Below are 27,101 nucleotides of genomic sequence, written 5' to 3' on the forward strand. Positions count from 1 at the left end.
GCTTATAGCAGTTCTCAAAGTCGCCGCTATGGGTAGGTGGCGCTGATAAGGAATAAGGCTAATTAAGAACACTTACCATGCATGAACCCATGCACGTAATCATATAAACGGGATTACAGATAAGTCGCCACATGGACCGAGGTATATCTCGTATATTCTTTCCATAAGCCTTCTCATCATTTTTACCCGCTTCCAAATTGTCTTCTTCAGAGTTTTCATTCGGAGGTTTCCACTGAACCGGATTGGGTCCTGATTTGAAGAAATCCCTGTTTTCTTCCCACATTAACTTTTCTCGTTCTCGTTTCAACACTTTAGGGAATCCGAAATAAGGCAAGGCCACGAGCATCAACGCGATTCCGCAAATAACAAAACCGGCCCACCAGGCACCGATCCATTTTGGATGCCCGGGATAAACGTCAACTGGTTCAACACCAAATAAAATGGCGTCTTCGTGGTACGATAATAAATAGCCTCCTAATAGGAAGCCCAAAACTAAACCAAACGCAACCATACTATACATACAACCTATGGGACAAAAACGAAAAGTAAAAAAATGTTATAGGTACGTAACTCGATCGGGACAAACAACCCTATTCATTTTTATACCTATATACATTGAGGAACTTTCTTTCTTAACGTGGTCATCGATATAAGTAGTGCCAAGAGTAAATATGGGGGAACCACCAACTCCAATTAGAACTTGGGAAAGCATGAAGATTAAAATGTAGAGTGCGTTGGAAGATCTTCCTTCGTGACAAGTTTTCGGATCCAAGTCTGGAGGATTTAGGAAGGCTCTGAAAAATGTAACTTGATTCGGTTAGTTTTAATTAATTCTTAATTATGTAAGGAGGTGGAGGAGGAGAAGGAATTACGACGGACGTACTTGCTCCGATCTGAGGTTATGCTTTGAATAGAAGACATCTGACAAGTATTTTCATTTCCGAAACTCGTCGAATTTGAATTTTGTAGTAAAATTTCTTTGGGAGATGGAACTTGTTGGTCCAAAAAGTAAGGAAGGGCGAATAAACAAGATCCAACACCGATAACTAAGATTCCTGGAACGAAATTTTAAGTACTCCAACATTAAGTCCAATGTTATGGATTGGAGGGGGGGTCACCGTTTTTTCAAATACCTTTTCCAATCCAAACTGGAATATGTCGGTGAGAGCCCAAGTACGAAACAAATATAATGGTAATCATATTGCCAACTTCATATGTACTGGCTATGGCTCCCGAGACTCTACTTGGTATGTCAAACCTTTTCTCTATTGTTGTTACAACACTGAAGTATATATTTCGAATGATTGTTTTGTAACATGAAACATTACGCGACTATTTAGTCTATAAAGTTTTCAGACAAGGAGGATTGATACTATTTACAACAGGAGGGAAGGCTACGTGGTACTGCACTTTGTCCACCAAGTGACCTGTCCTCCTGGGGTATATGGTTTGTATCCTACACGCGCGTAAACTATCTATAGAACAGTAACTAACCTGTTAAAATAACCAGAGGAAAGAGCTTGATGCAAAGTAACTAATACACAGCTTAGGAAGACAAAGACTTGAATGCTGGCAAAGCGTTGAAGACATAGTGGACGGAAGTTAAATATGCCACATTCACGTAGATTTTCAGAATTTTCTAAATTATACGTTTTCAAACTTAAGAATCTGATTTGCTTTGCCAGATGAATTTAATAGGGAGCTAACAACTGGCTAGGGGGAAGAGATAGTCTGACGTCACGCAGCCCCTCTCTGGTTGGCATTTTTGCGCGTAGAATACTGTTTCCAACCGTTAGGGGGGGATGAAACTCCAGTAAGAGATAGAAGGGTGTGACGTTTCAGGGTCAGAACTGTTAGCTCCCTATTTGCTAACGTAAATACTAAATAGGGATTTACTGAATAGAATTGAAAGATGATCGACTTACCTAATTCTCTTTCATGCCTTAGCCTTTCGGCACGATCTACAACCCTGACAAATTCATATGCACTGTTGCATGTGGTATCAGTAGCTTGGGAAAGTTCACTGGGGACAGTTTCTGATGGTAAAACACCATGATGCGCGTATAGTCCCATATTTGTATACAAGGAAAAATCTTTGGAAGAACTACTTCCAGCACTTTTGGTCCTTCTATGGCACCGCCAATGTGGAGCATTTTCCTCACGGGCAAATGTCGCGGCGGCACCCGCGCTTAAATCGAAACAGCTAGTAGCCATTTTGGGGTTTTTTTCTCTTTTCGTTTAATTACGTGTGTTATTTTTAACCGTGTTAATCCTTTGTTTATAACTAGGTCCCCTTCTTGGGATTGGGAATCCTTTCATTAGAGTCTCTGTTGTTGATAGATGAAGCTTGATGTTGTCCAATGCCAATCACAAACAGCCATCATTTATTTAATCGGTCTACGATTCAATTTTGTTTAAATTCTGAATCTTCAAGGCTTTTAATTTAACGTCATTCAAGAACTTGTCAAAACTTGACACCTTTCTGTAATGAAAATAAAATAATTTTCCTTTTTAAAAAAATATGGTAAAAGAAACGGTATATTAAATTTAATCTTAATTTATAAGGGAATAAACAATAATCCACGTTTAATCCTTTGTTGTTGTTTACAAAATACGAGGATAAGATAGGTCATTGGTCAGGTGACTCAGGTCAGAGTGAGACTACAAGACTCGAGAAGGATTCCCTAAGCCTAATCTTTGGCTTCATTTTAACAAAGAAACCTCGCAATGAGGTGTAACGACGGCCTCCACATTCCTCCGAAGTCGTCTGCTTCATCTAAATTCTTAATTTGCTCACAAGTGGCGCCTTAAGCGCCACTAGCTCCTTTCTGTTAAAAAATATAATTTGGCGGGGATAAAAACCCCCGCCGCCGCCTGCTAAAGGGCAGTTAATTTGTATTCACGGACAAGTTCAGACGTGTCTAATAAATAGTAAAAGTTATTATTCTACTACTGCGCTTTATTTACAAGAATGGACTATCTGGTAAATACTTAGTCTTGATCAATAAGATCTTTAAGCGGGTAACCTGGGAACTTCTAGTTTTCTAGTTTTTATTTAATTATCTTTGTGGAATCGTGAAGTTAGGCCCCTTTTCCTACTTTTAAAACTTTACGGTTACAAAAAGTGGCGAGCTTGCCAGGACTCGTTAGGCTAACATTGCCATTTATATTATAATTAAACGCGTACTTGTGCGAACTCCTTGTGCCATTGCTTGCTGATTAACTGTCGCGTCATGAATCCGCCCGATCCGCATGCTTTGATCGCCGCGATTAACGCGCAGCTACCGGGAGTCTACACTCCCCCGACTGGGAACACTCCCCCTCCAAGCCTTGGAAATAGTCCTGTGCATGGTCAAGGACAAGCGGCTGGAGGACTCCCACCTCCGCCGCAGCCACCGCAAGGAGCGGCATCAAACATTTTGTATCAAACCATTCACACACTTGCAGCTACGTTAGCGAACATTGGCACTAGACCAGCCGCAACAATTAGGCCAATACCTCCCCCGCACTTAATATTTAGCGGTGTCGAAGGTGAAAGCGCGCCGGAATTCCTTCGGACCTTGTCGGAATTCGCGGATTATCACGGCATGTCGGGAAACGACATTATCGCGCTTCTACCCCAAATATTAAGGGGCCGTGCGTTAATCTGGTTTAGAGACCTAAATAGGCCAAATCAAGCATTAACGTGGCGGGCAGTGAAAGGCGCGTTTAGAGACTATTTCTTTTCTGGGCGAGCGGAGGAATCCCTCCGCCTAGAAATAGCGCAGTTTCAACAACCTGCTAGTGTCTCTTTTGACGCGTATATCGCGAGTATTACCGCGATGAATCAGAACTTACGTGTTCCATACACTGACTCAGAACTGGTTGGTATTTGTAAAAAGAATATCCTCCCCGAGATACGCATACATGTCTTCAATGACAGCATAAGGACAATGCGCAGTTTTATAGAGAAGGGCCGCGTAACCGAAGAAATTTTAAGAGCGACCCCTTCTAGCCCATTGTATCCTGAAGACAGTTCGAAGTCTACCCCGCGTAAATCCAGTGGGAGAAGAAATTCTCCCACAGCCGCGGTTTTAACAAAACCGCAGGGGGGAGGTGCGACATCAAAGGTTGCGACACCAAACGCAAGACTTTCCAATAAACCGACACCGGCTCAGACAGAGCAAAACGACTTCAGTCACATAGAATGCTATAAGTGCGGATGCTTAGGGCATTATGCTACCGCCTGTCCGAGCAAACAAGAGGTCGCGCAAAAACAAGTTTCGGAAAACGCGAAAGCGGGAAGAAGAAAAGGGGATCGTCTTTCCGCCGCGCGACGAAAGTAAAACCCCCTATGGAATTTGGCTCTATGGATGTGCGTCGCTGTGAGGTTGATCCTCCCGTGGCCATAGATGCCGTATATTCGCATGGGACTTTCGCGACCAGACTAGATTCCGGCGCTGATGCTTGTTTTATCAGCTTATATCAGTGGCGTAATTTAGTCAAAACTTTGAAACCAGACTTAGTGCTTCCGGAAGAAGAAGAGACTCAGTGTATAGTGTTAGGCGATGGACGTTACACCTTTACAAAGGGACGCGCGCGAATAGACTTCCGCTTAGGACAGTTAAAACTAAAGCAAGAGTTTCACGTCGTTCCGTCATTGCCAAACGATTTTATTTTGGGGAAAAACTTCCTCTATAAACATCGTGCCATTTTGGACTTCGGTACAAAAACTTGTCAGATTGACGGAACAACGTTTCCCTTCGTGTTAAATCTCCCGGGGTTAAAGACTCCAACACCTCAGATTATCGAGGATGTAGAACAAGCTGTCGCGTCGCCTACACTGAGTACTAAACAGAAGGAAGACTTAAAAACTTTACTACTACGATTTCCTAAACTATTTTCGGAAAAAGCGGGTCGAACTAACTTAGTGTATCACGAGATACACACTACTACCGATGTTCCCGTTAGTCAACGCGCGTATCGTGTTAGTGACGAGAAAAAGCGGATAATTGAAGACCACCTTCACGAAATGATCCGCGACGGTATCGTGAAGCCATCCGTTAGTCCTTACGCGTCGCCGGTGGTACTTGTCCACCAGAAGTGCGGAAAGATACGTTTCTGCGTCGACTATCGCGCTTTGAATAAAGTAACCGTGAAGGACCCTTACCCGCTTCCGAGAATAGAGGAACTATTAGGAAAAATGGGCGCCCCAAAGTTCATTACAGCACTGGACTTAAAGAGCGGCTATTGGCAGATAGATCTCCATCCGCAAGCGAAAGCGAAGACTGCTTTCATCACGCATGCGGGAAAGTACGAATTCGAAGTACTTCCGTTCGGTCTATGCAATGCGCCGTCGTCGTTTCAACGACTCATCGACGAAGTCTTCAGGGATGGACATCACTTTTCCATCTGTGTCTATCTGGATGACATCGTCATTCCATCCAGTACGTGGGCCGACCATCTTCAAGCCCTGGAATATGTCTTTCACCGACTGTCTGAAGCAGGCCTTACGCTTCAGACTAAGAAATGTCGCTTTGCGCAAAGCGAAGCGACTGTGTTAGGACATATAGTCAATGAACGAGGGATTCACATTGATCCCTCTAAGACTAAGGCTATAGTAGACTTTCCAATCCCGAAAACCGTGAAAGAAATCCAAAGATTTCTGGGCATGGCGGGATGGCACTCACGATTCATCCCGCAGTATTCCAAGATCGTTGCCCCGTTAAATCATCTTAAGAAGAAAGACGTTCCTTTCCAGTGGAAAGAAGAACAGCAGAAAGCGTTCCAAGCCATCAAGGATGCGATCTGTATGGCGCCTCCTTTAGCGGCTTACAACCCAAAGTTGCCTTGTATCCTAACAACGGATGCTAGCGACGCCGGACTTGGAGCTTTCCTGTCGCAAATTCAAGATGACGTCGAGGTACCTATTGCCTATGCCAGTAAGCAACTGACCGACGTCCAGCGACGATATACCACCACGGAAAAGGAATGTCTTGCCATCTACTGGGGAGTCGGAAAGTTCAGACCATACTTGGAAAACATTCCATTTACTGTGATCACTGATCACAAAGCACTTCAGTGGTTGTTCACACTGAAAGAACCGAACTCTCGTCTTGTTCGTTGGGCAATGTACTTGCAAACGTATGACTTCAAGATCATACACAAGAAGGGAGTTGAGAACAAGGTTGCGGACGCATTATCAAGAGCGCCTGTCTCGCTATTAGCCATGTCGCTGGAAGACATGACTTCACCGTCCTCGTCAGAAGATTCCAGTCCAGCGGAGTCCTCTTCAATGACGTCGACCTCGTCCTCAACCAGTAGCGGATTAGCTCCTCCCGCCAATCACGCATTGTACCACTCTTTCACGCTGGAAGAAGTGCGGAAAGCCCAACAAGATGAACAAGCCACACATGACATCATAGTCCAATTATCAGGAGATAATCCACAAAGACATCGGTACTACGAACTGAAGAACGATGTCTTGTATCGGAAGGCCTACGGTAGACAACCAGCCAAACTCTATTTGCCACAGCGGTTCCGGCGGGACGCCATCCGCTTATTTCATGACCACCCTCTATCTGGGCATCGAGGTCGAGATCGTACCTTCGACAAAGTACGAGCCAGATACTGGTGGCCATCGTTCCGGCAGGACGTTACCGAGTACGTCCGCGGATGTCCTTTGTGTCAGATGCACAAGGCCCGCAATAGAAAACGTCCAGGTCTCATGCAGCCTACGGCCATTTCTGAGCCTTTTGATTTGCTGGGAGTGGACATAATGGGACCTCTACCGAGAAGCCGTCACCACCATAAATACCTCCTGGTGTTCACAGACTATGCCACCAAATTTGTCGAACTATACCCGATGAAGAACATCACCGCCAGAACGTGTGCGAAGAAACTCGTCTCCATGATAGTTCGCTACGGCTGTCCGAAAGCCATCGTAAGCGACAATGGGACACAATTCGTTTCTCAACTTTGGAGGGACATTCTTAAGATGTTCAAAGTAAAGCCACGATACATCACTCCGTATCATCCTCAGAGTAACATCGTGGAGCGCACAAACCGCGTTCTGGGCGAAATCATTTCAATGTTCGTTGGTCGAGATCACCGAAGATGGGATGAGAACTTACCGTTCATTCAGTTCGCCATCAACTCGACTACTCACACCACGACAGGAAGAACTCCGTTCTACCTTAACATGGGTAGGGAACCGAGATTTCCCTGGGACTTAGACGTGGGGATGCCAGTAGCGGACTTTGTTGAAAGGTCCGCATCGCTCTCAGCTTTAGCAAAGCAACTAGCCTTGTCTAAAGAGCTTGCCAAGAAAGCGCAAGCACACCAGAAGCGCTACTACGACCAAAGGCGGGAAGGAATTGAATTTCCCGTTGGTGCGCTTGTCTGGAAAGAGACGCATCCTTTGTCTCAAGCGGCACGTGATGTCGCCGCTAAGTTATGTCCCAAGTGGGATGGTCCCTACAAGATCGCGAAGAAGCTAGACCGCTTGCGATACAAATTAGAAGACCCAGAAACCGGAGAAAATAAAGGGATTGAGAATATCGCTCATCTCAAGCTTTATTGGTCAAACAAGGATGTCTGCCAACCGGCCGGAGGCCAGTCATCCTCAACGTCAAGTAGTTCATCTTCCCGTTCTACCTCGTCACCGTCCGTACCTACGCTTCAGGACGCTGGAGTCAGTACTGGTGACGAACGTCGTGAGACTCGACGAGAACGAAGACGACGACTGTTGAAAGACCAAGAAGCGCAGACCGAGTCGTCTGGAGAAGAAACGAGGAGACATCAAACCTCAGCTTCATCCACTCATGGATCCTCTGATTCCCCGTCGGAAGAAGTTCCAGAGTCCTTCCCAGAAGTCTCTGATCTTCCTGAGGAATCTGAGCCAGACGCATTCGCCTTGTTCTCAGATCCTCCCGCGGTCTTCCGAGTGAATCGGATGCCGCCAGACCTTTCTCCACCTTCCTCTCCTGATAGGAGCTCGAGGGAGAAGTCTCTCCCTCTACCCTCTCCTCTATCTCACCCTGACGATTCCAGTTCTTCCTCCGAATCTGAGGAAGACGATAAGGAATTGTCTAACCCTGTTCCCATCAATCCCATGAGATTCGTCAACCCTTTTCGAAGAGGATGGAGACGTGAGATAGTGTTGAGGAAGAATCCTAAGCCTGGAGGTCCGGAGATGGACATTTACTATCATCCTCCAGAACAATACCCGCATAAGACTCTCCGGTCTCGCCCGGACGTTGCGAACTATTTGCGCACGCATGACATCACCGATGTGACTTCGTGTGACTTTACCTTTGCGCGGCAAGCAATATCGCGAGAACCGTGGGAAACGGTACGAAACGCCCATTGACTTCAGCGGCGACACTACCACCACCCGCGGGTTCCACGAGCCGCCCAACCAGCGCCGCGCCGCCAAAACATGGTTCCGGACGAACGATACACCCTGTGTCGCCGTTGCCAGGTGGGACGACACCATGAAAAGAACTGCCATAAGCCACGGCCCAAGCGGAGCGCCAGCGGACCAAGATGGAAAGCGCGCCTTCAGCGGCCAGAAGATCGCCGGAGCAGCGGGAGCCGGAGTCTGACTCCTCATGAGCAGACGACTTTTTCCGGGGGGGAGGATGTAACGACGGCCTCCACATTCCTCCGAAGTCGTCTGCTTCATCTAAATTCTTAATTTGCTCACAAGTGGCGCCTTAAGCGCCACTAGCTCCTTTCTGTTAAAAAATATAATTTGGCGGGGATAAAAACCCCCGCCGCCGCCTGCTAAAGGGCAGTTAATTTGTATTCACGGACAAGTTCAGACGTGTCTAATAAATAGTAAAAGTTATTATTCTACTACTGCGCTTTATTTACAAGAATGGACTATCTGGTAAATACTTAGTCTTGATCAATAAGATCTTTAAGCGGGTAACCTGGGAACTTCTAGTTTTCTAGTTTTTATTTAATTATCTTTGTGGAATCGTGAAGTTAGGCCCCTTTTCCTACTTTTAAAACTTTACGGTTACAAAAAGGTATTTTAAAAGAAAAATAATTACCAGAATAAGTATTTGCAGCAGCGAATTAAGTATTTGTCTTGTAAAATTCGTAAATTTAACTATAAAACCAAATTAAGCTTCTGGTATGGAAGAAAACTACACTCCGACAGCGCGCACATTCATCCGTGATCCATCGCGTTGCCATGCCAGAGGGCCAACGGCAACTGGCTGCACTGAAGAGTGGAGAAGGAGAATGGCAGCATGGCAGGCTACTGGCTTCTCCCGCCGCGACTTTCGCGGAAAAACGCGGAAGGGGTCAAAGAAAGAGCGGGAAAGAAAGGGGGAAAGCAAATACGGGGAAAAGATTCCCAGAAATTATAAATTATATAATATTTAACTCGAATAAATCAAGTTTAATAAATACATCGATTTCTATAACCTGATATTTAAATCAAAAAGCTACACACTTTCTTTCGGGTTATAAACAACCATTTACTCTCAATTAAAGGCGCGAAAACGGCGTTAAAAGCTTTTAATTAACATAAAATAGTAAATGTTCTAAGAGGCCACTAACTCTTGTTACTTGAAATGTACTTTAATGATAGCTGTAAAAATAAAAGATTAACATTTTTGGGTGTGATCCAGAAAACGGTCTTTTAGATCATTCTTCTTTATAAACCTTTCCTAGTGAATTTAAAATTAGTTTGCCTTGCTCTTTTGCCATAGAAAAAGGGAGAACGCTTTTAAACTCTCTAAACATATGGTACCGCGCGGATCGAGTGGCCAATCTTGAAGAGAAAATTCAACTTTTTCAAGCTTTTGTAAGCTAATAAAGCCATGCAGCAACTCTACGTGCCTCCACAGCATAAAATATTATCCAAACTTTTTTCCCTTCAAATTTGAACACACAGGCGAGAGCCCTGTAAAAACATCTTTTCCACCTTGCCTGGCAACAACAGAGGCAAAGACGGGGTAGAGACCTTAAGATTTTTGCATGCAAAGTAGCTATATCTAAAGCCATCTTTTCGCAAAAAACATAAGGGGTCCGCAGTTATTTTAATAACTTTCAAGGTTAGGCTTACCTCGTTCATTCTTAGTTTTAGGCCTATAACGTGTTCTATTATAACCATAAGGACCATGGCGAAGTAAACCTTGGTAAAACTGTAAAACACACCTTGGAGAGGAAAAACCGAGAGCCTATTTTTGGTCTATATCATCACGCGGTACTTATAACACCCCCACACACAGACTAAATGGCCTACGGGGATCTTTTATATACACATATATAAAGAAAGGATGGTTATAATAATAGGTTGTTAGAGTTACGAAACCCCAACCAATTATGAAAGAGAGAAACATCTCCAGAGGCGATTAAACTAATTCGAGCGTTAAACTTTAATTAACATCCTTTCTTTGTCAAACGCACGATGTTGAGCTTAAAGGGAAGGCGAAACCTTAAACCGAGCTTCATCGTAGTTTATTAACCCTAAATTTAAACTTAGCAGTAATGACTAGAGCAATTAAGCAAAATATCAAAAGATAACGTTGTATCTCTTCATACCAATCTTTACTACAACCTTGAACCTTAGAGAGTTAGAGATGGACCTCTTTTGATGTTGTCCTAGCTCTACCAGCTCTTCTCGTCTCAATGATACACCAAATCTTTTGGTTTATAACAATCAGGATAATCCAATAACTAAAGATAACTTGGTTTTGTTTCCAGTAGACCTTCATTAGGCTTAAGTTTCTCATTACATTCAAACAAAGGAATTTCAATGTCCTTAAGGGTGAAGTCTATTACACTAAACAAAACCTTACAAAGACCCTACCTAAAGTTGGTTTGAGCCCCCGGTCCTAAAGCATTCGAAATATTTTCGAAATGTCCTTTTCGGGAGGAAATGCAACCAACGACGATCAAGCTTCTCTATTTCAAATTATTGATTAGTTAGAACGGTTCGAGTCATCGAGATTCTATTATCGCGAAAAGCGAGCCCAAAAAAAGCCCGGCGGCAAAATCAACCTTGTAGAGAAGAGCATATTCTAGGAGATGCTGAACAAGCTATCCCATAATAATTCCATGGTATATACGCTTCATCAGCCCAGAGACAGCGAGTAGAGACTGAAATCGCTTAGAGTATAAAGGGGAGGTCGTCTTCCTTCAAATCTTTCTCGAGCGAACGTCGTACCATTACAGAACTAATATCTATAAATAAATTTTAGCGATCCAGGGGAGTGAACAAACAGGCATCAAAATCCACATTCAAGCTTTAAAAAGACGCGCGTCAAGCGAAAAAAAGAAAGGAAAAACAACTTTGTTATTTGCTGAATTAGAAATTCACAACTTGAGGTGAGGAAACATTAAGTAGACTTAGGAAATACATGGTTTTCAGATTAGGATACCATTTACACCCCAAAGTATTAAGAGGATACAGAGTGTCATCATTTTATTATTTCCTTCTGACGGTACGCACCAATCCTCCTTGTCTGAAAACTATTCATACAGAGAGGTTACAACAGGTGTATTAGTAAACCTTTACTTCAATTTATTTGTTTCTTTGAAAACATTGTTATGTAATGCTACTTTTTAGCGGAACGTTTCGAGGCAAAAGAAAATCGCTGATAATTTTTTCAAAAGGAATAATTTCAAGTTTTCTACACGGTACGATGACTATTCGGAAAATTCTCCCTATACTATCCCCAAGAGGCGTCGAATTTCCATTCCATTTGTTTTTAGATTTACCATCAGCGGAGAATTTCCCAAATCAATCATTTTTTTTTCTTATTTTTTCTTATTACAAATTTCGGGCCTCGATCGGAAATCGATGATATCAGCAAACTGCAGATATTTTTCCTTCCTTTAAACGTTAATCGAGCTAAGCCTTACCTTTTGAAACATTAAAAGATACTTATGGGTATAAATTAGGCTTAAAGTGGTTACTGGCAAGAGCGCAATCTTTTTATTTCAATTTTATTTACAATCTATTCGACATCGACAAGTTTGAACTAAACTCCGAAAAACCGCAACCGGAGATAGACAAATGAATGCTAACTAAGCCTAAATGAAAGTTCAATAAGCCTAAACTATATCACAATCTTCATTACAAGAATGAGGCCAATTCATTTTTGAAATTTTGTTTTTCTAACCCTATTCTCTTTAATCAATAACTTCAAGGATGGGTAATAAATATTATAGGCGATTAGTTTGTAAATTACTGTTGGTTTTAAGAAAAACTAGGCAAACGGTTTGACACACAAAATGAATAGCAGCTCGTTCAAAAAGGGGTTTTAGTAATATCTTCAACGCAAAAAGAAGAAACGTACAGTACAGTACGTTCGCAGATGTTTCGAATCGACGAAAAACGCGTCAAGTTTTTTGGGGTTTTTATCCGCGAGGGGGCCTCCATCTTCTCCCAATGATTGATATCTTTCAATTTTGTTCTCAAAAATGCTCATGGACCGAGAAAGTTCTGGTTCTATCATACTATAGTACGATGAAAAAGAGGAGTTTGATATCCTTGGCGAAAGAAGAAGGTTAAAAGGTCAAGGGTTGTTATTCTTTCGCGCGCGCTAGAAACTAGGTCCGTGTCGCGTCGCACGCGCTAAGCTTATTGGTCCATCTCCATCGCTTTGTGAAGAGGGTCTTCATCTCAAGCCACCCTCTGTTTTGTTTTGTTTTTCTATCAGAACTTCTGGCGACACAAAAGAAAGTTTGACAAATACAGGGTGTTCTAGCGGCAGTTTTTGGGTCGATACGATTGGAATGTTTTACCAATGGCCCCTTAAACTTAAGTACGAAACTAAAAGACAATACTATGCTAATTTAATTAAGGGGTCGTACGTAAAACACTCTAATCAGTGCGGCCCTCTTATAGGGAAAAAAGTGATAGAAGTTGCACCTTTGACCACTGTACTACGGTCATCACTAGCATTTTTGAAACACCCTGTATACAATCTTCTTCTACGATTGGAATAGAGTGTTTAAGAAAATTGACCGGAAAACGTTATAGCGTCCCCAACGTCTTGCATTTTAATTTCGTTAGGTTAAGCCTAATTTGAAAACGAACACGTGATCTATTCGGGAAGATATAACCCTAACTACTAGACTTTTCGTACACGTTTTTAGGTCACTTTCATCTTAAAGTCTCCCTTATTCGAGGTGGTTAATTTACTTTACAGGCTGAATGGCTCTAAGAGAACACTGATCTAAGGTTTTCCTTCGTACCACTCTTTGTTCATTAACAATTTCTCCACGAACAAAAATTGGAAATTTCTCTTTCTTGATCACGCTAGGCTACTAGCCGATAAATCTATCTCATCTCCAGCGGGGCTGCGCCACTTGAAAATAATTGTCAGTCTCTCCAGAATGGCAAAACATTAGAAAAATAGACGGAATTGGGTCAACCCTTTTCCTTTTCATATAAATTTGCTTCAAACCTTGCTAATTTGTAATATTTTTAAAGAGTGGTTGGTCTACACCCATCCTTCTTCTATTCAGCTTTCACAAACACTTTTCTAAAATAATGTTTTCAAAAATAACAAGATACGTTTTGTTTTCAGTAACATAACAATTTGGCAGTGGAATGAGACAATAAAAATAATACTAAGGGATTATCACGAAGCCATATTTGTACAACCCTATGTCGTTAACCCTTTTTTGTCATATCCATTTTCATTAGTGTAAATTGCTTTTCAATTTTAGAAAAAGGTTTTTAAATTCTTTTTACTTATTAATACAGCATTTAAAAAAAGGAGTATTTTGAGAGAGAGAGGTATTTATAGATAGCGCGTGGACAAGAAGTGATATCTAGTTTATTAGGGAGAAGAAATAAATTCGCCACATTTCCAGCTTTATCTCCAGTCCAAAGGTAGGTCCGGAGTTAATACCCGCCTCTAAATTACAACCACTATCTCATTGGTTCTTGAAAACTCACGTCAGCGCGACGCGAATGACGAAAATTAACTCTGTATTTTCCGACTGAGGAGAGGCGAAATAGCCCGGGGCCTCCTTTTACGTCCCCCCTTGTATTTTGGAAGGGGGACTGGGACTATGGCGCGCGAATACTTAGGCATCTAGACTTATACCTTCTCCCTAAATAAACTAGATATCACTTCTTTGTGTGGACAAATGTTGTTAGAGTCATTTGTGACGTATGCAATTCAACCGCTGTCAACAACAGATTTAGTATTTCAGAGACACCGAAATGATCTATTGGAGAATGGTGCATTTTCATTTACATATCTATAAATGTTATGAAGTCCTAACCGTTTTGTTGATAATTTTTATAATTAGGTTTATTAAGCAACCAGGTAAGTTACCATGGTAATTAACACTGCAATTTGATAAATTACCAACTCACTATTTCTAGCAAATCTGAAGTCTCACAGTAGAAGTTTATTTTCTCGCACTTTAAATAGGGTTTTCTGTGAATCTATTTTAAACCTTTTCTTTATAACGAAACAAGTCGATACCTAAAAAAAGATTTGGATCTAAATTGAGTTATTTCATTTTTGTAGATTGGGTAAACTGATAACCGAAAGAAAGACGGGGTAGTGATGCCAAAATAGAATTCCTCTTTACAATTTAAATAGAAAAATTGCCAGGTTCATGAGCTATTAAAATTAAAAAGCGTGGTACCGCTTCCAAAATATCACCCCATTCTTAAAAAAAAAAGCTTCCTTTTTTTTCTGCTCCCAAAATACAAAAATATGAAAAAGCAAGATAAAAATGCAACTACTCGCTTCACGCTCAAATAAATTCTGTTTTTCGTTTACGATATTTTTCTCTTTCTTTCTTTCTTCACTACCTTCCTACACAAAAATCATCATACATTTTTGCAAATATACAATTCCAAGCTTCGCTTAACTCGAATATCAAAAGAAGATAAACATAACTTGATCAAATTAAACCAGAAATTAATACCAAATTCCTACATTACTTCTTAGTAAAAATTCCCCATACTTTTCCTTAATAGCTACTTTTAAACATGTCTATTTAGGCCAAGTATAAGACAAAAGAGTAAATTTCAGGGTCAATAATCCAATACCAGGGCTAAGGGAAAATCCTCAGAAAGATTGCTTACAATTCTTCAAGTTATGGACCTCAAAATTTAATCATTTTAACAAAACAAGTTCATAGATAGTTTTAAATAAAGCCTAGAAAACACTCCTAGCTTTAAGCGAAGTGTTGTCAGGCTCTTGTTCAGCCAAGTTAATCACGTACTGATTCAAACTGAACTGATAGCATTTCTTGGTTCACCAACATCCAACATACAAACGCAAGGGGCCAGATACACAAACGCGATACCGAAAAGATTACGTGTAATCCTTAAAAGTCCTACGCTTGGTGTACAGGGAATTTCATAGTGATTAGTCCCTCGTACACGAGGCTTAACACTTGTAAGCTAACGTAACAAGAACGCCGGTTATATGTAGGAAGAGAAAAACGGGCCGGACAAAATCGTGGTGTAATGTAAAACTTATCCACTATTACAATGTAGTTGTCGCGCTTTTGGGGGCATTGCACCTATGAGACAGGGGTCGGCTACAGATTTTGATTTGATACTGGCAAAGCAGGTTTTTTTTATTTCTCTCCCCGTTTTTTTTTTTGAAAGGCCAAGAGGAGCACCCTAGATATGCCTTTAGTCACGGAAAAGGAGGGCTAAAAAAGCTAGTATGTACGGGTCCGGTAATGGACCAAGAAATCGGCAGCTAGAAGCAAACCACTACCACGGCGTGTAAAAAGGGTTTCTTGACTAAATGAGCTCAACTAGAGTGCAGGCGCGTGTACAATACAGTACAGAAAAAGAAAAGAAAAAATAGCTGAACAAAGTTTTCCCAGAGAGGCAAAAGGAAATCTTTCTGGATGTATTAAGAACAATAATAACCCTTCTTACGACAATATCTTCAAGGGAAAGTGAAATGTTTATAATGATGAACTAACCATGGATTTTATAGACCTAATAGAAAACAGGAAGACTGGGAGGATTGTCCATTAGAATTTCAGTGTATCTGTGAACATTCTAAATTTTACAACATCAGGGTTCAAAGGGCTAGAAGACGTCAGACAGACCCCCTCCCCACCCAATGAACCGAGCCTAACCTAATCTAACCAAACATTAACGAAACCCTAACCCGACCAAACGTTAACGAAACCCTAACCCGACCAAACGTTAACGAAACCCTAACCCGACCAAACGTTAACGAAACCCTAACCCGACCAAACGTTAACGAAACCCTAACCCGACCAAACGTTAACGAAACCCTAACCCGACCAAACGTTAACGAAACCCTAACCCGACCAAACGTTAACGAAACCCTAACCTTATCTTATCTTGCCTAACCTAACTTAACAAACCATGAACACATAGAGGGTCAGGTCGCCAACTTATATCCCCGTCTAATAAATGCCTAGGTAGTTCCACCCGATTTTAAGAGGTTTTAATCCCAAAAGAAAGATAACGCACCGTTTGAATATCGAGTCACCATAGTTCATACTTGCATCTTCCCTTTTGGGATTGCGCAAGAGAGGGGTGGTGTGTGAAGGGGTATTAGCAATTCGTTCCACGTACCTATTTATAGGCACATCATCGCGATGCAGTCAGTATGTGGGCGATCCATATTGCAAACGGCGGCCCGCACCACCATGCATTGCTGAAATTATTATTAACCCTTAGCCCTTATATAGCGAGAGCGAGTTAGTTGACTTACGAAATCTCCCGGGTTTATGATACAATTCCCTCGCTTGTTAAACCCATATATTAGATTCTCCAAAACTAGGCCTAGACTTCAAGATGTTTTCCACGATAAACATAACATTACATAGATGCTAACACTCAATCAAAACAACATCGCCCCCCAAACCCTACTCCAGTTCACAGTTTCAACTTCAAGCAATAATATGAACAGTAATTCGACTTTAGGCCTAATTCTGTTTATCTATAAATTAAAATATTCTTTACGCCTTGGCAAGAGTTTCATAATTCCGCGCTCTTTTACAACTATGTCTCGAGGGGCTAAGCCAATACACATGTCACGTGATTTTTGAATACCCTAATATCATTAAGCCTTGGTCGATGAAATGGAGACTGGGGTTTATTCAAATGGGTTTCGAAACTGTTTTAATTGCGTCCAAAACATTTGAAAATGACGTATAAAAGTAGACGAACAGTTGACCTTTCGCTACCATGACGTAGTTAAGGTCGTTGCCAGTGCAAAACGAGTCTTATATTTATTTAGGGTTTAAATAATTAAGTGCCTTGTAAAAGGGGACTATTTTAAGGGTAGCTAGAAACGCGGTAAGGAATTAAGATTATAGTTAGAAAAAGAAAAATCTAGTTAGGAAAATGGGAATTCCGTGTAATTCTTTAGCGATGTAAAATGTTGCCGCGAGCGAGCGAACGAACCAAGGAAGGAATGAGAAATGAAAAGATTTCTATGTATTTAATTATGCAGAGAAAAATAATGCCTTTCGTAGATTACTTTTCTAAAAGGCTTAACGAGATTCCGGAGTTTTAGATCTGAAAAGAGAATGCACGCTTCTTTCTCTCGAGGGAGACCTGACATTTTTAATCCGTACCTTTCTTTCAAAATTAATTTCGATTACATTAGCATTAAAAGGTTTCGTGTCGCAAGTACATGCCTGATTAGGCTTAAAACAATTGGTATTCAAGGTCACCTTCCACAGGCTGCGTAACAACAGAGGCAAATGTGAATAACAGAATCTGAGGTACATTTCACTTATATTATTTGTAGAAGAGTCAGAAAGTTGTGCGCGAAAAGGTTCCATGACTTTCGCGACAGTTCATAAGAGTACCACGAGACTTTGCGACAGTTTCTAAGTATACCACGAGACTTTGCGACAGTTTCTAAGTATACCACGAGACTTTGCGACAGTTTCTAAGTATACCACGACATTTTGCGACCGTTTCAAAGTATACGACTTTTTTGCGACAGCAGGGATATATTTAATTTTAAAAGTAGGAATGGAGAACGGTTAGTATTTACTTCAGTCCGACTCATAGACCACCGAGTATAGAGCCCCTCCCTCCAACACGTAACGAAAAGTTTAAATTAACTCATTGGCTCACTTAAACTACGTTTTGATAACGTTGCTGATGGGGACGGCGAAAAATACGTATTCCTTTTTTACTTCTGTCGCTATGACCCGCCTCTTCTTTCAAACCCCTCCCTGCCGGGGTAGGGGGTCCGGGACTTTGACGCGCGCCCAGATTACTCTGTTCTCCATTCCTACTTCTAAAATTAAATCTATCCCTGGCGACAGTTTATAAAAATGTTTTCAAAATTGAGCTTCAAAGGTTTTCGTTTTCGAAAGTTACAACCCCTCAAGCAAACACAGTCCAATATAGATAAAAGTAGATAATATTTTCCCAAAAGGTTATAGGTCATTGTATGTCATACTAATTTTTGGTAAAAAAAAAACCCCGCTTAAAGTGATTTTATTCTTTTACTATGTGAGAAAAAAGGTTTTAAGGATAAGATAAAAATAAAAAGAGTAAAAATTGATACCATCGAGAACTACTCTCAAAATGACGACAAGTCCAACTTTGATCTCGAAAAAAACGATGGTTTTTCCCATTTTTGTTTTATTTTTGACAGAATTCGAAAATACCCAATTTTATAGCGAGAGTTTTATAGAGTTTTTGGGGGAATATGTTAAGGGCCAATGAACTTAAGAACGTTTATTGTACCGTTACAACACGTTCCACTATAATAATCATCCCCCCTTTTTTTAACAACTGGTTTTTTTCTTTTTTCTTTAAAATGCCGCAACGAGTAAATGAGTAATTAAGCATTTTAGGAACGGGACTGGAATTCATACTTTCATTAGCGCGCGCGCCTTCAAGATATTAAGCAAGATATTAAGGCGGGAAAGAGAGCGCGCCAATTACACACGTGGGACAGCGCGCGAGTAATCATGTTCAGTTTAGAAGAAATTTGGGGAGAGGGGGGAGTACAAACAAATTTCCACAAACAATAAGTTAAAATTTCTTATTGTAGGAAGTTGAAATTATCCCATGACACTAATATTTATTTACCAAATTCATCGCCATCTTGGAAAATGGCGGGCAGACACGTAACCAAAACCTTTCTTCCTATAGGGGCTTACACTAATATTTATTTTCCAAATTCATCGCCATCTTGGAAAATGGCAGGCAGAAACGTAACCAAAACCTTCCTTCCTATAGAGGGGCTTTAGGGTTTTTTAAAATGGCGGCCGCCTTTATAATAGTTCATTTCACTGAGTCTGTTAAAGGCCAACATCTATCATTAAGTAACATCATCATTCGCTCGCCTTTGTAAAACCATTTGGCAGTTTCTACCATATTTCATTTTCAAGATAACTAAATCAATGATCCGCGGGAATTATGAATACATTAGAGGTGGCAAAGAGAATGTACGTGGAAAAAAGGGGTAATATTTTCGAATTACACAATCAATAAAAATACCATTGATTCGTGGGTTTTCTACTTCTCATTTTTCTTTCTTTTTTATTAAACGCCCACTGATAGGGTGGGCGTTTTTAAAAGCAAAGGTTTTTAAAAAATCTGACCCCTTTTAAAAACAAATGCGAGAAAATTTTCATTTCAATTTTAACTTTCTTAAGCCTAATTTGGTTTCTAAAATTATTCTTTTTTAAAAACAGTCGAGTTCCTTCCCAAGGAATTTAATTTAAACACGCAAATCTCTTCTTAAATTATCAAAAGAATTAAGGAGAAATGTTCGACTTACGTGACACTCTTTTCATTTGAAAGCAAAATTCAAAATTGCGAATTGGAAAATCGTTTCGGAATCCTTGAAGTGCTCGAAAACAACTTCTGTAAGAGAAAAACATAAATACGAAATATTAAATACACAGAATTTCTTTAGTAAACATTTTTACAACTAGTCTACTAGAACCAAAGCTAAGATTCGTGATGGTATTAAGTTCTTAAGCCCAGCCCACAAAATCCGCATAGAAATTAACATTGGGCAAAATTATTCCAATCAGCTGTATGCATTCCTAAGTTAAATATAATGTACATAAATAACTTAAATCAAAAACCCTTTCTCCACCATTTAAGAAAAACTAAATATTAATACCTAAATACCCAATTTTTCCAGGACAAAGACAAAATTAGAGCTAGAAATTCCTTCAATAGTTTTTGTTTTAAAGACGATAAGGAATTCGTCTTTATTAAAGTAGATGGGTTGATATTGTTCAAGTTTTATTATAGACTTTGGATAGTTCTTAGTTTCACGCGTCCGTGTGGGTAGAAACTTCATATTTTTGATACAAAGTGAAGATGGCATCTAAAGGCCAGATTCTCGTGAATCTAGAGTAACTTTTTTTGACATGCCCAAAAAACAATGGAATGCCAACAACAGAAGAGATTCGTGTTCATAAAAATATCTCTTTCGTAATAAAAGATATAGCCTAGAAATGTTTCCTACGGTGCTAACCCGAGGTTTGTTTTAGGCCTAACTATGTCTTGTTCGCACTAAGTTAAGTAGTACCAGAAGTATACAATACTTCTCTTCGGAAGAAGTGTACCTAAAGAGGCAGGGTTAATTGTAACACGATTCTTCCCAACATTTGGAGTGCTAAAGGTTGCTAAACCGAATTGCAAACGCGATAAATAGTTCCCTCATCATTACTCTATTAGCGCTTAACTATTTTCCAAGGCGCATGCGCTTGTGGATGGATTTTTATCCCACGTCAAGACAATCAAGGTTTGTTGGTTAATTTCTGAGGATTTAGTACCACCAAACAGTTATAGTATTCACCCTAGCACGGTGTGATGTCCATCTGAAGTTTGATGAGCGGGAGATCAAATAAAAAGGGATCCCTCGCCTGGGAAGAATTATGTTACATAACTAAAGTATCAGAGGATACAGAGTGTCATCCTTCCTCTATTATCCCCTTCTGGTAGTACAGTCTGGTTTTGATCATATTAACCAATTATACAATGTGGAAAATAACAATAGGAACGGGTCTCTAAGCAAAAGAATTACTACTAAAAGAAAACATAACCAGTTGACATCTAACAAAGACCATTACAACGAAGACAAATTAATGTAATTAATTTAAACTTGCAGTAAACCGCCGACGATAAAGTGAATGAAAATCGTAGGCACTTAAACTTATTATTAAAAGATAAGATAAAATTCTTAGAAGAAAACCCAATTTCGTGAGAATTCCGAGAAATATTTTTGTCGTTTACCATATGTTTATGTTAAATATACAACCATTAAATGTATTTCAAAATAAATTAAGGTTAAATTGCAATTTTGAAGGTAAAATAAAAATAATAATAATACATTCAGATGAAACGTTATATTTTATATTAAATAAATTTCTAATTTTAAGACATTATGCAGCGCAAATATATGAATTGCTCTAATGAATTGAATTGAATCGTGAAAATTTGAAGTTCTAATAATTAAGAACAAACCATAATTTATTCCCCAACCATAGTTCTCTTCAAAATTCTAAATTAAATGATAGATAAATATCATTTCTAAAGTATAGGTTATAAATAACAATATTATACTGCAATGTAATAAATATTGCTAAATTGAAATTGAATAAATTATTTTCTCTCCCAAATATAATATCATTCTTAACATAGAAAATACCACGACCTCTGTCATTTCATATTGAATGAAAAATTTCATTAAACCGGGCTTACTACAGTGTCCAGACTCTCAAAGTATGAAACATCAAACATCAAGAAAAATCAAATAAATCAAATTCTCTCCCTCTCTCTGAAGTATGAAGCCTGAAAAATTTCGAAAACATAATCCTTGAAAACCCCTTCGACCATGTAGTCAAACTGACTGGAGTTAACAGAGCCTATTTTGCAGAAACGTAAAAAAAAAAATGCACTTCTTTTTCTTCAAAATATATACATCTCTTTTTTCATTCGCTTGGTAAAAGTAGTTTAAGAAGAAAATACTAACCACGCCGAGAGGGTTTACTTGTTGCAAATGAAAAGTTAATGTTCTTTAACGCCAGCTTCCTCTTTTCTTAAGTACTTTCTTTCAATGTTGCGCGAGCCTGGGAAATGTGTTTTTGCAGACATTTTTTGGCGCCTTAAATACAGGCGTAATTTTTTAACCCCGAGAAAATTATGTATGTTTATATTAGTAAACTACAAACACCTGTTTCTGTTTCGAATGCTTCATGAGCGACGAAAGAACTACTTCTGGGTTGTATCCCAGAAAAAAAAAATATTAAAAGGGTTAATAGCACACTAATAAATAAGGGAAACTGTGTTTGACATTTGTTATTTTAAACTACAGATCTATTTTTCTAAGTAAATGGCCAAGCTTCATTATCCCTTTCAGAATTAGCTATTTCTGTATATACAAACGTTTTCTCTATTATAGAACAGGCAAGAATGATGTATAATTATAATGATTAAGGGGGTAACCTAATTACACGGGGAGATTTTAATTGCTTTTAGTAATAATTAATCATTATAATCATACATACGTTTAATTTTAATTAATCTAATTTTAGGCTTTAAATTGAATTAAAGTTTGTAGCGCAGTATGGGGGCTGCAATTTTTGTTTTTATTTGGAAATTAGGCCTAATTTATTTATGAAAAATGTTCATAAACGTCTCTTATAAAATTCCAATGTTGACCATTTAATTTAATTTCCATTCCGAAATAGTTTATAAATAGGTCATAATAACTAACGTATTCGTCTTTCAGTTGCCATACGCGTATTAAAACACGGTATAACATCAACAAAGGCACGTTTCTACCGTAAATATAGCCTATAACATAACGACATACCTAAATAGAGGTTTATTATTATTACTATTAAGTCGAGAAAATAGGCTTTGCTCATTTTTGGGTTAGTTTTAATAGAAAATGGTATCAGAAGTTTGTTAACCTAAAGTATTAGACACAGGAAATTGATAGAAAAACGTGTGGCGATTCAAGTTCGGCGGAAAAAAAAAATCACGTGGCTTCCAATTATAATTTTGAAATTAGGCTTAACACGTAGAAGTGACCAATTACGTTTCCCCAATGGCGCCTTTACGTTAGTCTTTCCCGGGAAGAACTAGGGAGTACCCCTATTGGACGAATCCGCCAGGTGGTACTAGGGGTCCAATAGGGGTGCCGCAGTGCTTCACCGAGAAGCCCAACGCGTATTGTCCATATCGGAAACTTAATTGTTGGAATCTTCTTTATTATTGTAAACAGAAACATGGTTCCAATTGATATAATCCATTTTTTTAAACGCTCCATCGATTAAAAAATAGAAAATATTCTAACCCGAAGTATCCATTTAATACTTAAATGATTACTTCCGCGTTTTATTTATTTCGGATATCACAAACACGTTAAGTACTTAAACACCTTAATATAAAAACGTTCAACTAGGTTCGAAGTCAATGCCATTATAAGGGACACGGTAAAATGAATTGAAAGGCCTGGCCTGCATGTTATGTTATGATTTCCCTACGTCCTTAATGGTGGGGAGCCAGCGAGTCAGTCCCTCAACTATACATACTACTCACTGGGTCACCAGTGTAGTGTTTCTAACGACACGAGGATCGATGAAAAAGGGGGTGGAATTAATCGAGATTCCTACTTCCTACTTTTGCACGAGGTCGGCAGCGAAATGGAAGTTAAGTCCATGGCTATACTTCTTAGTACATAAAGGGGCGTCTGCTATTATAAATTTATGTTTACCTTTGCAAAACTTGATGGATTCAAATGGTTACAATATTTCAAATTCCCACCCATTGATGATCGATTTTTATTTTATTTGCAACTTCAAGGTTTTAACGTGCGTATATCATATTTAAATTATAGGTAAAGGGAATGTGAAATACATTGCTGGATCAACACCCTCTGGGGCCTCTAGGCACAAGGCGTTCAGGGGCATACTGCGAGAATAAGGCTGGCCATAGGGGCCCCTAGGCACTGCCTACAGTGGATAATCCGGCACTGGTGAAATAATTAAAGAAAAAATCTCAGTCATAGTAGGCCTAAAGCCGCCTAAGCGATATATTATAAAGTGGTCATTTCTCAAGGGGGTAGACACTTTGGATCTCTGTGTACACATGAGTTCAAAGGAGTTCAGCTTTGACAGTGCATTGAGTTCAAAGCCTTCAGAACTCACAGTTCAGCTTTGACAGTACATTGAGTTCAAGACATATTGTACACCTGAGTCCTCAAGCGTCTACCCCCTCGTCATTTCCTTTGGTCAATTGTTCTTTCACAATAACTTTAAACGCGTCCGAAAGTTTAGTTATAAAACTATAAAGGAATAAACATATAAAAAAGCAAATAATAAAACTGAAAAATTCAGCTCAGCTCAGATCTACATTATGAGATCATACTGCGACCCCAATACATTAATCCTCAATTTTCTCTATAGAGTCTAAAACACTTGCGATACTGTACTGTGTATTTTATAGTCAACCCGATTAGTGGAAAACTGACGAATTTATAACACAGTGAACATACTCGTATTGATTAAACAAAGGAGACTCTATAACTGGAGTTACAATTCCAAAAAACGTCACACTCCGTCTCTCACCCGCTCCGGTTAACATTGTTAAATCTACCCACTAAAAATACGATAACAGGTGCCTTATCCATTGGTTTACACGACGGAAGATGCGTCTAAATAGGTGCGTTACTTATATTTCCGGAATAAAACTTCGCCACGGCGCCATTGTAAGCTTCACATTTCAATGATTTCATGGCTGGGTCTGGACGTCTGTGAGACCAGACAAATCAGGGCGCCGTAAAACCGCGTCCCAAAAAAAGGGGGGACAACGATAGCTACAGTCACATCCGACAAGTGACGTCACGTGATAGGCCTATACTGGCCAACTCATCCTCAATTGTCCGATAGCCTATACCCGACCCAGACCACTGAACCAAATATAGTAATAAAGAGGAGTGGTCAACATCCGAAAAAAGGTCGGAATAATAAAAGAAACGATAGAAAACTCCTTAGTTACTAGTTACAATCTTAGTTTGCACCACGTACGAGAGAGATATCAATGGTGAGTAATTCTATGGGAATAAAGAGTAACGTGTGGTGCAAACTCGGGTTGAAATAGATTTGGAGCGAATCTGGGTCTAACATAATCTCATTGATGAAGTATTACGGATACTTCCGTTCTGGCTATAACAGCGTTCATTCAAACTTTCCATGAAAATTGAGATGCAAAAAATTCATTGACTTTTCCAGGCTTTCACTGACCAATTTTCCATGCACGTCTATTTGTGGAAAAACCAATATGAAATTCAAGAGTGCAGCTGTTGAAACTAAATGCTTTTCTACCTTCTCAAAACCATCAGTTGGTCAAGAAATATTTTCCAGATGATTAAATATGTTCTTATAACATTCAAAGTACATAATTACATCTTCTACAGTAGTAGATCATTATTATCATAGCTACGAAATAAATTTCGAGCTTCGAGCTCTGCACGTGCTAATTTGAAAGCCCTTTATCAAACTAATTGAAAAACTGCGCGGCATTAATTAGATCAAGCACCCGTATATTCCATCATAGTTTATGAGGCTTCTTACCTCCTATTTGAAATGATATTCGTGGTAAGATAGTTAATTAGACGAAAGGCCTAAATTGCTTTAATTAGCCGACTCTTGACCCGTCTAGTATTAACCTAAAGATAGCACTCTATTCACTCTCTCACTCATTCAAGCGCTTAATGCAAATGGATTTTAATAAAGATTGATCGAAATTGCCCAGGAAGTTCGAACCCGCGATAGACTTTAGTTCATTTCAAAGATAGGATACAATGTAATAAGTGACCCAAATACTCCATTAAAGCTCTTTTACGGCTAGGCACTGTACGATTTTATCTACTACACTGTCTACACATTACATCGGTGCACATGTAAAACTCGCCTAATACATTAGAGAACAGGGTCGCTTAGCTATTAGAGAAAGGCAACTAGATGGTACGATCTAGAATGAAGTACAGACCTCTAACAATGAAACGAACTTTATTAGGCCGATACCTATAAAGTTCGATTGGCTCAATCATATTTCACCGTCATTGGGGTTAGCGTTAGGGTAAGGGCTATTTTTGGTATCCTATAAGCTACAGCCCTCAACTAAATATTGTCTACCAAAATAGAAACAGCAAGTGTTAAACCTAAAGCACACGAGAGTGCATGGGGGCCCTTATCCTTAACAGTAGCTTTGGACTTCACTGGCTATATTTAAAAGGATAACAGTACACTTTCCGTTCGTCAAAGCACGTTTCAGAATCTATTTTGGCAAGAGCTCTCTTGGCTTATATCAAAAGGTCTCTGGAGACCACTAAAAAGATAAATAAAGTTTAGGACTAGAAGAGTTAGAAAATAGAGAGAGAGAGATAGAGAGATAGAGAAGGGGAGAAAAAAACCTAGAAACCCAATTTTCTCAAAAGCGATATTGACCTAATATAGCTTAAAACATTTAGTAGTACACTTCTGCCATAGATAAAAGTTCAATAACGTTCTTCGATTGAAGACTATCTAGTAATGGCAGTTTCCCAGCTTTGACTGTATTAATGTCTATGGACAAATAACATGGGGTGCCATTGGTCCATTGAAGGTTGATGTCTTACTCCACTTGAGTGAAAATCTCTTGTTTTAGGGTTCAATCACAGTTTGGAGGCCCATATCTAAGTAACTAAGTGTTGTAGACCCCATGGATGTTCTTTGACACCACTTTCCATTCAGTTTAAGCCAAAGAACACATGGCAGACTTACCAGTAACACCCTATGCGTATGCCCTGATTTTGAACCAAAAGTAATCAAAAACTTACTGGAATTTTGATATCATATTTTTCTCATTTTCTGCAAAAATGTAAAATCCTTTTTTCCCCTTTTTCTTTTCTTTAGTTCGAGCTTGGTGAATAAAAAGGTTCCATTGATTCTATAGAAATTGTAAGCCCGAGTTTAATACCATACACAAGCCATAATAACAAGTGAAATTGAATACGCAAGAACTACACATATAGTCAGGATACATTAATTTAATACTCCGATGAACCTACATGTGTGTATATGTATGGGAACTAATGGAACATCTCCCAGAGGAAATCATGGGGCCATAGGATGGATTTATTTTACGA

At 39.5% G+C, this 27,101-nt stretch overlaps 1 protein-coding gene across 3 annotated transcripts in view; it reads right to left on the minus strand.

The window, feature by feature from the left end:
• The window catches only part of Oatp30B (Organic anion transporting polypeptide 30B), a 97,013-nt gene that overhangs the window by 5,547 nt on the left and 64,365 nt on the right, over window positions 1–27,101 (minus strand). For 2 of the 3 annotated variants that reach the window (XM_089840222.1, XM_089840216.1), the window contains 7 exons: window positions 19,728–19,813; window positions 1,926–2,482; window positions 1,495–1,639; window positions 1,134–1,282; window positions 884–1,055; window positions 607–794; window positions 77–525 (listed from right to left, as the gene is read on the minus strand). In XM_089840222.1, coding sequence (XP_089696348.1) covers window positions 77–525; window positions 607–794; window positions 884–1,055; window positions 1,134–1,282; window positions 1,495–1,639; window positions 1,926–2,214 — 1,392 coding nt within the window. In that variant the 5' untranslated portion in view covers window positions 2,215–2,482; window positions 19,728–19,813. Of the gene's footprint in view, window positions 1–76; window positions 526–606; window positions 795–883; window positions 1,056–1,133; window positions 1,283–1,494; window positions 1,640–1,925; window positions 2,483–9,038; window positions 9,202–19,727; window positions 19,814–27,101 lie in introns of those variants that run through there. The other variant, XM_089840226.1, reaches the window with a different exon arrangement.

Source organism: Phalangium opilio, unplaced genomic scaffold (assembly GCF_054372755.1).
Source record: "Phalangium opilio isolate 3A_F unplaced genomic scaffold, DU_Popi_V2 ptg000003l_1, whole genome shotgun sequence".
Classification (NCBI taxonomy): domain Eukaryota; kingdom Metazoa; phylum Arthropoda; class Arachnida; order Opiliones; family Phalangiidae; genus Phalangium; species Phalangium opilio.